Below are 13,597 nucleotides of genomic sequence, written 5' to 3' on the forward strand. Positions count from 1 at the left end.
CCGTAGGCTGACTCATCATCGCCGGTGATCAGGCCTACCCCCGTCTTATTGTCAGCGAACTTGATAATAATGTTGGAGTCGTTTGTGGCCACACAGTCGTGGGTGAACAGGAAGTACAGGAGGGGACTAAGCACACACCCCTATGGGGCCCCAGTGTTAAGGGACAGCCTGGTGGAGGTGATGTTGCCTACCCTCACCACCTGGGGTCACCACCTGGGGTCGGCCTGTCAGGAAGTCCAGGAATCAACTTTTTAAAGAATTTGAATGATCTTTTCTTGTATGCCAGTTAAAAGGTTGTTTTTTATTCCTGAAAAACATGAAGTTAGGTTGTTTACATGTTAAAGGATAAATGCTCCAGGATAAAAGATTTCACACGAACTTTAGACTACAAGGTTTTTTAATACTATTTTATTAACATGCATTTGTAAATCTTTACAATCCAATGTAAGTACACTCTGATATTAGTATCTCACTTTATCCAACACTCATTTATACACATATATTCATAAAGGTGAATGCACTGAAAACAAAATACCGAATAAATGCAATAAACAGTACATTACATTTACGTCATTTAGCAGACGCTCTTATCCAGAGCGACTTACAAATTGGAAAGTTCATACATATTCATCCTGGTCCCCCCGTGGGAATTGAACCCTGGTCCCCCCGTGGGAATTGAACCCACAACCAACTGAGCCACACGGGACCATACATCAGTCATCAGTTAAACCATTATTATCACAACGCTCACATTTCTATATTTCTATATTTTTTCTTCTTTTTTTTATAATTGTACAGATACATTTGCAATCAAGTAATTAATATATTTTTTGTTGTTTATTTTTTGTTGATGTACTAAATCGGTGTAATGGGCAAGGGTACTGAATATATAAAAGTTATACTTTGTCTGTCTTCTTATAATAACTGGCAGGTACCTCGGGTTAAAAGGCAAATCTTATTAATATAAACTGGAGAGAAACTGTAGTCTTGTATAGTTTTGAGGATTGCGCAACTGGTTATATGTGTCTGTGTGTCTATGTGCTGTCAACCTACAGCAAGGTTTCGCTGCCTACACCATAGGGATGAGAGTGAGAGTTTTTGTATTGGTACTGGTCTCGTTGAGTCTTAGAGGTCAGGTAGCGGCCATTCAGAGGGCAGGGGTTAATGCTGGGGTAAAGGTCGTGACCCAGTGGGTCGAGGTCAGACTCCTTGTATTCAGACTCCACCTGGATGTCAAACTGGGAAACAGGAGGGCGTGATGATGATCCGGGGGTAAGGCTCACCTGGGAGTGGGCAGGTGAGGGGGGGGCAGATCTTCAGGTGCAGAGTAATTCTGAGGGAGGAACAGTCAGGTGGAACAGCCCAGGTTACACACACACATGCACTGTCACGAGCACAGGCAATCAGTCTCGTGAGCACAAACAAACATAGTTTCACACTTCTCAAACATACTCCCTGAACAGCAATGCAGACAAGAATGTGTTAACTGACAAGAGCAAGAGCACACCTTACTACAAAGGGGAAAACAGACACGTGCGTGCATACAGACACACACAGAGCGGGAGAAGAAGGTTATGGGGTAGTTAGAAAGATTTGGAGAAGGATGTGACTTTGAACGGTGACAAAAAGTAAACGGATTGGGTTGGGTATGAGGTGAAGGGGGTGAGGTGAAGGGGGTGAGGTGAAGGCGGGTGAGGTGAGGTGAAGGCGGGTGAGGTGAGGTGAAGGCGGGTGAGGTGAGGTGAAGGCGGGTGAGGTGAGGTGAAGGGGGGTGAGGTGAGGTGAAACGGGGTGAGGTGAAGGGGGGTGAGGTGAGGTGAAACAGAGTGAGATGAGGTGAGGTGAAGGGGGGTGAGGTGAGGTGAAGGAGGGTGAGGTGAGACAGACTAGACCTACTGTACTGCAGCAGGTTCATGACCTATATGTACCGGTAATCAAATACCTATTTCCATATTTCTCAGACAAACATTGATTGTCCCAGACAAACACATGGGTCCAGAATGCACTTGTCTTGCGAGAGCAGTGGCTGACAAACCAGCTGGGACTGACAAGGGAGAGATGTCAGAATAACATTATATTATATTGTATTACTGCCTACCGAGTGGCACAGTGGTCTAAGGCACTGCATCGCAGTGCTTGAGGCATCACTACAGACCCGGGTTTGATCCCAGGCTGTGTCACAACCAGCTGTGAACAGGAGTCCTATACAGAGGTGCACAATTGGCCCAGCATCGTCCGGATTAGGGGAGAGTTTGGCCGGGGGGTTTTACTAGGCTCATCGCGCTCTAGCGACTCCTTGTGGCAGGCCGGGCGCCTGCAGGCTGACCTCGGTCGTCAGTTGAATGGTGTTTCCTCCGACACATTGGTGCAGTTGGCTTCCGGGTTAAACGGCGGGTGTTTAGAAGCGCGGATTGACGGGTCATGTTTCGGAGGACGCATGACTCGACCTTCGCCTCTACCAAGCCCTTTGGAGAGTTGCAGCGATGAGACAAGATCGTAATTGGATCGCAATTGGATATCACGAAATTGGGGAGAAAAAGGGGGTGAAATACAATTTTTTTTCAATAATAATAATATTGTATTACTAGAACATTACAACTCTTCCTTCGCCAACTGTGGCTTCAGAGGCGTCTTTACATTAGTACAACAGAGGTTGCTGCCACAAACCACACAGCACACGGTGAATAAATAACACATGGAAGACATCATCAAAACAAACAAACACACAAAAACTACTTCTGCATTGCTTTCAGGTACATGGGCTGTGGTATTTGAACAACTGTCAGTCTGCCCTCACAAACACATCTACAGTAGGGCCAAAGTATAGCAGAGAAAAACATTACACATACAACATCCAGTGGCTTTGAGTAGGTGCTGGAGCTCAGAGAATATGTTGAACGAAAAGAAGACTCAGTCCACACACTGCGATTTATGCTCCAACAGCTTCGGACAGTAGACTTAAGGTTCAGAATGGCATGTGATCCATGTGTCTGGGTATGTCTACCAGACACTACAGTGATTTGTTCAATGTTTAAGAGTAGAGGTGTTGCATAACACACTTATAATACAATAACTACTATCCAACTGAATCTAATAGACATATGTTTACATGTTAAATATCACTTCATATCTACAGTTTATGGAATATTTGTATATATTTATATGAAATTCAATGTGTATAAAGTGTTTAGGTGACAACAGTGCTAAAGAATGCTAATAGTGAATGGAAATTTGCTAAATGGTCCCTAGCATGTGTCAGTAATTGTACAGAAGGGAAAGGGAAAGAGGGATACCTAGTCAGTTGTACAACGGAAATCCTTCAAGTGAAATGTGTCAGCATAGTACGTGTGTGCGTGCGTGCGTGCGTCAGTAGTCGTAGTTGTGGTCCTGCTGGCAGTGTACTCCTCAGTCGGTGTGTGTGATTGCAGGTTGTATCAGGTCACTGTAGGGGACGTGCAGTTTGAGCACACAGTACCTGCGGTCCAGCTCACTGTCATCAGGATTCACACTAGAGTAAACGTTCTTCTCCTGTACACACACACACACACACACACACACACACACACACACACACACACACACACACACACACACACACACACACACACACACACACACACACACACACACACACACGTACATAAGCAAACACACGTACATATGCATACATACACGCACATACACGCACGCACACGCGCACACACACACAGAGATTGGAAGGGTTGAATGGCAGAATCAGGTGAGGTAGGAGAGAAGGAAGACAAAAAAAGAATAAAACCTTCAGTGTCTCACAACATCATAACATACTGTCGCACAACAATGACATCACAGTAATACAAATAACAGTTCACACTCCTTTGGTCAATCTCAAAAGAGAGGTTTACTCACAGTCAGAGACGGGGGGCTGGGTGGGTGGGGTTACAGAGGGATCAGGGTCTTTAGGCAGGTCTATGGTGTCCATGAGTATCTTCACTGGAGGAGGGAGGGGAGTCTCGGGCTGAGTGACAGAGGGGGGAACCGGGGGGAACCAATCAGCATGCAGGAGGAATCCTCAGTGGAGTGGCTCAACAGAGGCATGAGGGATGATGCCCCAAATATACGCGGACATGAACGCACACGCTCACACAATCTGTATGCTTAAATCGAAGCAAAACATCACAATCATCAAATCAAAGTTTATTCATTATATACACAGGATACAGCGTAAACAGTCAACGGTGCAATTAAATGCTTACATACTACACAGAGAGGATTTAACCATGCAGGTGAAAGTTGGAAGGAGAAAGACATCAAGACAGACAGACAGACAGACAGACAGACAGACAGACAGACAGACAGACAGACAGACAGACAGACGTCCAGACAGACAGTAGTAAGTGTTATACAGTGCCTTTTCAGCAACACTGTGGGACAGAGAAAGGAGAAACGTATTAGTCAGAGATAACACACAACACAACAGATAGAGCCAGTCCTACACACCACAACACACTCCCACTGTCAGCCTGATACTGTGTGTGTGTGTTTCTGCTAGTCCTCATCTCTTACCTCCTCGTCGCTCTCTGTCTCTGCTGCTGCTTTGGTCTTTTTGTTGTCTTTCTTTTTCTTCCCCCCTTTCTCCTTCTTCTTGTCTTTCTCCGGCAGGATGTCGTCCAGCCAGGCCAGGTCGTGTTGAGAGAACATCAGGTCCATCATCTTACGCACCACCATCAGACCCAGGATCTACACACAGAGGTTATCCCTATCAATCGATGCAACACACGCACACACACACACACACACACACACACACACACACACACACACACACACACACACACACACACACACACACACACACACAGCTCTCACCATGACAGGGAAGATGATGGCAGCGACAGTAGACTTGAGGATCCAGAGGACAGCCAGGCAGATGATCTGGACCAGGGTGAACAGGTGAACCCTCCTCAGAGGAACATGACGCAGGAAGGAGAAGTCTGGCTGGTGCTTGGCTGGCATCAGGTACAGCTTTATACGTTCCCAGAACTAGGAAGGAAAGAGGAGGAGGGTGAGTAAACACATACACACACACACACACACACGTGAAATGTACCTGTATTCCAGCAAGTGAGGCCACTCCCATGTAAAGGAAGACACCGTAGAGAACAGGCATGGGGATGTACTGGGGGAACACAATATACCGGTTAACACAATCCTCCACAACACCACTCACTGCATGTGACGGGGAGGCCCATTCTCTCACTGACTCACCTGCAGGACAGGAGCCAGGAAGATGGAGACTCCATTTAGGACAAACACCAGAATACCCGTCAACCTCTGTTCCCTGTACCACACAGACACACACACATTTAGATTTGACATTTTAGTCATTTAGCAGATGCTTTTATCCAGAGCGACTTACAGTTAGTGCATTCATCTTAAGATACACTATATATACAAAGTATGTGGACAGCCGGCCTACTAGCTGCTACCGATCCATTTTTCCTTTTCGTTTGTGTCTGTCTGTATTGTTTACACCTGTGTCTTATTAGTTGATTCCGGTGGGTATATTTACCTCCGCTGCCTGTTAGTCTTTGTGCGGGATTGTTTTCTGTGGTTACGTTTGTAGGGATGCGTGTCTGCACCATTGGGTTTATTTTCTTACGGCTGTTATGCCATTTGGTATTTGAGTTTAGGAGTAGAGGTTTCTCCTCCATGTGTAGCGCTTTCTTCCCTGTGTGTGTGGCAACCTCGTTTGGGCGTGTTTTCAGTTCCATGTTGTAGTTGAGTTGGGACTGCTCAATAAACATTTTTGCCACTGGGATTTCCTTGCTGTCCTGCTCCTGATTCCTGCACCTGCCTCCGTTAGGAGGCACGTAACAGGAAGCAACATCAGCAAAATAACTGTTCATCAGAAGCTTCATGAAATGGATTTCCATGGCCGAGTAGCCGCACACAAGCCAAAGATCACCATGCGCAATACCAAATGTTGGCTGGAGTGGTGTAAAGCTCACCACCATTGGACTCTGGATTAGTGGAAACTATGTGTCACTATGCATTGGGGGAGGTGGCGTTCTCCTGGCATTTGCCAATCCCAGATTTGTCCGTCAGACTGCCAGATGGTAAAGCGTGATTCATTACTCCAGAGAACGCGCTCCACTACTCCAGAGTCCAATGTTGGCAGGCTTTACACCACTCCAGGTGACGCTTGGCATTGTGAAAGGATGATAGGTCCTACGGAAGTTTAGTTTTCCTCCGTTTTTGCTCCGCTGCCCGCAGCCCTCTTCTGTAAGCTCAGAGCATGATGGGAGGGCCAAGCCGGCCGGGAGGAAAGGGAACAATGCAAGTCATAGGATGCGGTAAGGGAGGAGAGTAGGGTCGAAGAGGCAGAATCAGGAGACAGGAGGGAGAATGATTTAGCAGAAGGGAGAGATAATAGGATAGAAGAGAAGAGAGTAGTGTAAGAGAGAAAGCAAAGATTGGGATGGCGCATGACCATCTGGGCAGTGGTGGGAAAAGTATCCAATTGTGATACTTGAGTAAAAGTAAAGTTACAAATAATTATAATTGCTAAAATATACTAAGTATCAAAAGTAGAAGTATAAATCATTCCAAATTCCTTTTATTAAGCAAACCAGATGACATAATTGTAACGGCTGTCTAATGCCTCCTCCTCGGATGAGGAGGAGGAGTAAGGGTCGGACCAAAACGCAGCGTTGTATGCAGACATAATTGATATTTATTGAAGACAAGACGAACACGAAAAACACTTGGAAAATTACAAAACAACAAAACGACGTAGACAGACCTGAACTTGAGAACTTACATAAACACGAAGAACGCACGAACAGGTAAGACTAGCCAAACGAACGAACAAACGAAACAGTCCCGTATGGTGCAAACAGACACAAGAACAATCACCCACAAACAAACAGTGAGAACAGCCTACCTTAATATGGTTCTCAATCAGAGGAAACATCAAACACCTGCCTCTAATTGAGAACCATATCAGGCAACACATTCAACCCAACATAGAAACACATAACATAGACTACCCACCCAGCTCACGTCCTGACCAACGAAACAAAGTAAAACAAAGGCAAATAAGGTCAGGAACGTGACAATAATGTTATTGTTTTTTAAATGTATGGATAGCCAGGGGCACATCCCAACACTAAGACATATTTTACAAATGAAGCATTTGTGTTTAGTGAGTCCGCCAGATCAGATGCAGTAGCGATGTAAAAGTTGTAAAAAAATATAAATAGTAAAGTAAAGTACAGATACCCCCAAAAACGACTTAACTAGTACTTTAAAGTATTTTTACTTAAGTACTTTACACCACTGCAGACCAGCAATATTCTGATTAATTGGGAGTCTACCTCATCTGCATCTGCGTAGAGTCTGAGTGGCTAGGGTTGGAGGAGAGGGAGACAGAAAAGTAAACAAAGTAGTGATCAGAGACCTGGAGGGGGGTGGCAGTGAGATTAGTAGGCAAACAGCCTGACTTGTGAGTGGGAAAGGACTGGGAAAGGGTGAGGTAAAAAGAGGAGAGGAACGGGAAAGAAAGAGTTGGAAGGTTGAAGTCGCCAAGTACAAAGCGCGGTGAGCCATTGTCAGGAAATTAGCTTATCAAGGTGTCAGGCTCATTGAGGAACTCTAAGGGCACCTGGTGAGCGATACATGACAACAATGTTAAGCTCCCACACACTCACTCACTCACACCCCTAACCCCTCCCCCAACCTCTCCTTACCTGACTCCCAGGAACTGGGGCTGCTCTCCTGGGGCGCTGGACTCACTCTCCATCTTCAGAGAGTCGATGTGGGCGATGGAGATGACAGTGGCAGCCACGTACCAGGGCAGGCCCAGGAAGGAACACACTGCCATCAGAATACCCACCCAGAACAGGTCCAGATGGTACCCACAACCTTTCTGTTGGAGGGGGAGAGAAAAGGTGGGGGGAGGTAACGTTCAAGAGTTTTTTATCTGCAGTTTGTCTGTTTTGCTGTTGTGTTTATGGGTATAGAATGGTTGTTGAATGGTTGTGTTTAGATTGACATTATGTTAATATTTTTTTTAGAAGACTCATAACGATGGAGTTGGGGAGCGACAGGCCTAAGTAAGTAAGTATTTTTCTGTGTTCTGTTGTGTTATAATTGCGGTCATACTGTACCTTGAGTTTGTTCTCTTTGCGGTTGACGATGACAGCGCTGATCTGTTGGTCCATGAAGATGAGGATGGTGACCAGGAGAGCAGGGACAGCGCTGGCCACGTACACCCACCACGGGTTCTTACCAAACGGCATCACCAACCAGCCACGGTCTGGACGCGTCGGCTACAACACACACACACACCTTTATTCACCCTGCAAGCTCATCACTAAAGTCAGGACCCTGGGACTGAACGACGCCTATGCAACTGTTTCCCGGACTTCCTGATGGGCCACTCCCAACACATCCACCACATCCACCATCAACATGGGGGTCCCTCAGGGGTGTGTGCTTAGTCCGCTCCTGTACTCCCTGTTCACCCTCGACTATGTGGCTGCGCATGACTTCAGCACCGTTTGTTGACACGACGGTGGTAGAACTGATCACCGACAACGATGAGGCAGCCTATAGGGACAACAACCTCTCCCTCAATGTCAGCATGACAAAGGAGCTGATCGTGGACTACAGGAAACGGAGGACCGAGCACGCCCCCATCCAGATCGATGGGGCTGTAGTAGAGTGGGCCGAGAGCTTCAAGATCCTCGGTGTCCACATCATTAAGGAATTAAAATGGGCCACACACACCCACACAGTTGTAAAGAGGCCATGGCAGCGCCTCTTCCCTCTCAGGAGGCTGAAAATATTTGTCATGGGCCCCAAGATCCTCATAAAGTTGTACAGCTGCATCACTGGGGCTGAGCTCCCTGCCATCTTATTTTGACTTATTATTGTTATTAGCTATTCACTATGTATTCCTCGTGCCACTATTTATATTTAAAAATATATATCTTTATCTTTAATTGTTGGAAAAGGACCCATAAGTAAGCATTTTACTGTCAGTCTACACCTGTTGTTTATGACGCATGTGCCAATTAAAATGGAATTTCTTTAACTGAGCCCTGTGTGGTGCTAAACACATGCACATCAACCATGCAGTTTACACAGTCAAATCAAAACTAGGTGCATCACTAAATCTGACAAAAAGACACATGCAACTCACACACATACACCTACAAACAGAGATTGAATTACAGAATGCATGCATCTGTGAATCACACACACATATTGGGTTAATGGTTAGAAATACCTTAAACTCTGTGGGTACGATTAGTTTGGGTGTGTCCAGCCCTACAAGCATATCCAGACCCACAAACGTCATGATTGACATGAAGATGGAGAAATCACTGATCAGCTTCCTCAGCTAGGCCCGCCCACACAGACAGACAAGAAACAAAAAGGGAAACAGACAGATGAACAGAGGGGTGGTAGAGATGGAGAGACAAAGGTACAAAACAAATACACAACCAGGAAAGAGAGATGAAATAAAACGGAGAAGAAAGTGTCAGTATGTTAATGTCTCAATATCACTCAAGTGATGTTTTATTCCTAATCATTTCAGGAAGAAGGAAGAGATAAAGAGGGAGAAAAATAGGAAAAACGAGAGAGGGAGAGATGGAGCGAGGGATGAGGGGACGAGAGGACCTTGATTTCAGTGGGCACGTGCAGTTTGGGCGTCTCCAGCCCTAACAGGTAGTCTATCCCACAGAATACCAGGATTGAGATGATGATCGAGAAATCACCAATCAGGGAGCGGCACTGGAGCACAGACAGGAAGAGGAGGGGCATGGGGAGGTGGGCGGGGCGTAAGGGAGAGGGGGGAGTTGGCAGCCAAGAAAAGGGAAGAAGTTAAGTTTAAACTTCCAACCTATTACTCAAAAAACATAAAGGTCCCCCTGTGTCTTCTGTCCCCGTGTCCTCTGTCCCCTGTGTCCCTGTTTCCCCAAGTCCCATGTCTCCTATGTACCCCTGTGTCCTCTGTCCCGTATGCCTCCTGTGTCCTCTGTCCCCCTATGTCCTCTGCCCCCCATGTCCCCCTATGTCCTCTGTCCCCCTATGTCCTCTGTCCCATATGCCCCCTGTGTCCTCTGTCCCCATATGTCCTCTGTCCCCCTATGTCCTCTGTCCCCCTATGTCCTCTGTCCCATATGCCCCCTGTGTCCTCTGTCCCCATATGTCCTCTGCCCCCCATGTCCCCCTATGTCCTCTGTCCCCTGCATCCCATGTCTCATGTTCTATGTCCCTCTGTGTCTCACCTTGGTGGGGAAGTAGCGGCTGGTCTTGAACTTCTTGAGTGAGACGGTCATGGAGTAGGTCCCGAAGAACAGGATGAAGGACATGAGGGCCAGGTCAGGGACGTACTTACAGGTGTTTCCCAACAGGGCGCCGCCATACTTCACACACTCCTTCTTACTCAGCTGACTCCAGTCCAGACCTGTTATGTTATACTACAGAGACGGGAGGGGGGGGGGGTGAGGGGTGGGGTGGAGAGAATAGAGAGATAGAGAGACAGAGTAGAATAACAAGAGAAGAGAGAATACAGAGTAGTGCGGACATGGAAGTGAACAGACAGCACAGGGCTGCTAGTGTAGAGACCTGCCACTAAGTCCTGTGACTACTAAGTCCTACTATGTTAAGTCTATTTGGACCACATGCAGACTGTCCCTGTAGATTGTTAGTTCCCAAGCCACTTACCAAATCAGTCATGTTATCGTCCGCTAGTGGAACTGAAACATTCAAACCCATTGCAGTGGCTGTTAGAGAAAGAGAGACAGGGATAGAGAGACGTCAGGTGCCCCAGCTAGATTACATGATGTCCGTTTCATGGTAACATGACAGGTTTGTAGCATGCTGTAGCTGTAGAGGTATACTCACTCAGATAGCAGCCAGCGAGAGATAGATAGAGCGACAGAAACAGAGAGAGAGACAGGCAGAGAGAGAGAAGACAGAGAGAGAGAGAGAGACATAGAGAGAGACACACAGAGAGAGAGAGACCGAGGCAGAAACAGAGAGAGAGAGACAGAGAGGCAGAAACAGACAGTTACAGTAGTTAGGAAAGAGAACACAGACAGTAGTTTATACACTTCCCAAATTATAGTGCTGTCAAGGATGTGCACTCCCTAAACTGTCCTACAGATGGCAATAGTACACTTAATGTGTGAGGTCTAGTAAAGCTACCAAAAGAGAATGAGGAGGGAGAGGAAGATCAGTAGAAGGAGGAGGGTGAGGAAGAAGAGTAAAAGGAGGAGAGAGAGGAGGAGAAGGAGGAAGGAAAGGGAGAGGAGGAGAAGGAGGGGAGAGAGGAGGAGGAAGAGAGAGAGGAGGAGAGAGGGGAGGGAGAGGAAGGGCAGTAGAATGAGGGGGAGAGGAAGATCAGTAGAAGGATGAGGGAGAGGAGGAAGAGTATAAGGGGGAAAGGAGGAGAAGGAGGAGGGAGAGAAGAAGGAGGAGGGAGAGGAGGAGAAGGAGGAGAGAGTAGGAGGGAGAGGAAGAGCAGTAGAAAGAGGGGAGAGAGGAGGAGAAGGAGGAAAGAAAGGAGGGAGAGGAAGAGCAGTAGAAGGAGGGGGAGAGGAGGAGAAGGAGAAGAAGGAGGAGAGAGGAGAAGGGAGAGGAAGAGCAGTAGAAGGAGGAGGGAGAGTAAAAAGGGTAGAAGGAGGGAGTGGAGGAGAAGGAGGAGGGAGAGGAGGAGAAAGGCTCACCCTGGTCTGGTGCGATACATTCACACTTGTATGAGGTAACGTAGTCGGGCTTGAAGCCACGGTTGATAGGGTAGTACTTGAAGGATCCCACCTGTAGTAACACGTTACATAGACAGTTAAGACACTGTGTGTGTGTGTGTGTGTGTGTGTGTGTGTGTGTGTGTGTGTGTGTGTGTGTGTGTGTGTGTGTGTGTGTGTGTGTGTGCGTGTGTGCGTGCGTGCGTGCGTGCGTGCGTGCGTGTTCCCACCATCTTCTTAATAGCATCAGAGATGAAGATGAAGGAGATGAGGCTGGAGAAGCCCTCCTCAGTGAAGCGCGTGATGTATTTGATGATGTAACTGGCGTCCGTGGCAACCAGGATCAGACACTGCAGACAGGAGTGGAGACCAATCCACAGACGCAGCTCCATATAGTCTATAGTGTTAGACCTGGGACACAGATACACACACACCAGTCAGTATCAGAAGAAAGGAACTAAGTTAAGGAACCTTAAAGGTCATCAATCATGTCACCATTGCCCTTGATTCTAAGCAATAGTGTGCTGCTATTTTTATTGACTTGGCCAAAGCTTTTGATACGGTAGACAATTCTATTCTTGTGGGCCGGCTAAGGAATATTGGTGTCTCTGAAGGGTCTTTGGGCTGGTTTGTTAACTTAACTATCTCTCTCAAAGAGTGCAGTGTATAAAGTCAGAAAGTCTGCTGTCTCAGCTACTGCATGTCACCAAGGGAATACCCCAAGGCTTGATCCTAGGCCACACGCTTCTCAATTTACATCAACAACATAGCTGAGGCAGCAGGAAGCTCTCTGATCCATTTATATGCAGATGATACAGTCTTATACTCAGCTGGCCCCTCCCCAGATGTTGTGTTAAATGATCTACAACAAAGCTCTCTTAGTGTCCAAAAAGCTCTCTACCCTTAACCTTGTTCTGAACATCTCCAAAACAAAGGTCATGTGGTTTGGTAAGAAGAATGCCCCTCTTCCCACAGGTGTTATTACTACCTCTGACGGTTTAGAGCTTGAGGTAGTCACCTCATACAAGTACTTGGGAGTATGGCTAGATGGTACACTGTCCTTTTCTCAGCACATATCAAAGCTGCAGGCTAAAGTTCAATCTAGACTTGGTTTCCTCCATTGTAATCGCTCCTCTTTCACCTCAGCTGCCAAACTAACCCTGATTCAGATGACCATCCTACCCATGCTAGATTACGGAGATATAATTTATAGACCGGCAGGTAAGGGTGCTCTTGAGCGGCTAGATGTTCTTTATCATTCGGCCATCAGTTTTGCCACTAATGCTCATTATAGGACACATGACTGCACTCTATACTCCTCTGTAAAATGGTCCATCTCTGTATACCTGTCGCAAGACCCACTGGTTGATGCTTATTTATAAAACCCTCTTAGGCCTCCCTCCCCTCTATCTGAGATATCTACTGCAGCCCTCATCCTCCACATACAACACCCATTCTGCCAGTCACATTCTGTTAAAGGTCCCAAAGCACACACATCCCTGGGTCGCTCCTTTTTTCAGTTCGCTGCAGCTAGCGACTGGAACGAGCTGCAACAAACACAAACTGGACAGTTTTATCTCATTCTCTTCATTCAAAGACTCAATCATGGAAACTCTTACTGACAGTTGTGGCTGCTTTGTGTGATGTATTGTTGTCTCTACCTTCTTGCCCTTTGTGTTGTTGTCTGTGCCCAATAATGTTTGTACCATGTTTTGTACTGCTACCATGTTGTGTTGCTACCATGATGTTGTTATGTTGTGTTGCTACCATGCTGTTGTTATGTTGTGTTGCTACCATGCTGTGTTGTCATGTGTTGCTGCCTTGCTATGTTGTTGTCTTAGGTCTCTCTTTCTATA

General features: G+C 46.6%; 1 protein-coding gene across 4 annotated transcripts in view; it reads right to left on the bottom strand.

Moving 5' to 3' along the window:
• Nucleotides 1–1,210: 1,210 nt before the first annotated feature.
• LOC129818108 (electrogenic sodium bicarbonate cotransporter 4-like) overlaps nucleotides 1,211–13,597 on the bottom strand; it is a 49,536-nt gene continuing 37,149 nt past the window's right edge. Inside the window, exons 15-29 of one of the 4 annotated variants that reach the window (XR_008753906.1) lie at nucleotides 11,972–12,152; nucleotides 11,724–11,814; nucleotides 10,720–10,778; nucleotides 10,281–10,472; nucleotides 9,670–9,783; nucleotides 9,275–9,388; nucleotides 8,151–8,312; nucleotides 7,731–7,909; nucleotides 5,248–5,320; nucleotides 5,090–5,158; nucleotides 4,849–5,022; nucleotides 4,546–4,719; nucleotides 3,889–3,997; nucleotides 3,476–3,528; nucleotides 1,211–1,333 (exon numbers count right to left, since the gene is read on the bottom strand). Coding sequence is in view for 3 of the 4 variants with exons in the window: in XM_055873680.1 (XP_055729655.1) it covers nucleotides 3,527–3,528; nucleotides 3,889–3,997; nucleotides 4,546–4,719; nucleotides 4,849–5,022; nucleotides 5,090–5,158; nucleotides 5,248–5,320; nucleotides 7,731–7,909; nucleotides 8,151–8,312; nucleotides 9,275–9,388; nucleotides 9,670–9,783; nucleotides 10,281–10,472; nucleotides 10,720–10,778; nucleotides 11,724–11,814; nucleotides 11,972–12,152 (1,693 nt within the window). In the remaining variant the exon portion in view is untranslated. Of the gene's footprint in view, nucleotides 3,529–3,888; nucleotides 4,404–4,545; nucleotides 4,720–4,848; nucleotides 5,023–5,089; nucleotides 5,159–5,247; nucleotides 5,321–7,730; nucleotides 7,910–8,150; nucleotides 8,313–9,274; nucleotides 9,389–9,669; nucleotides 9,784–10,280; nucleotides 10,473–10,719; nucleotides 10,779–11,723; nucleotides 11,815–11,971; nucleotides 12,153–13,597 lie in introns of those variants that run through there. The other 3 variants (XM_055873681.1, XM_055873680.1, XM_055873682.1) reach the window with 3 other exon arrangements.

This window comes from Salvelinus fontinalis, chromosome 21 (genome assembly GCF_029448725.1).
Source record: "Salvelinus fontinalis isolate EN_2023a chromosome 21, ASM2944872v1, whole genome shotgun sequence".
NCBI lineage: Eukaryota > Metazoa > Chordata > Actinopteri > Salmoniformes > Salmonidae > Salvelinus > Salvelinus fontinalis.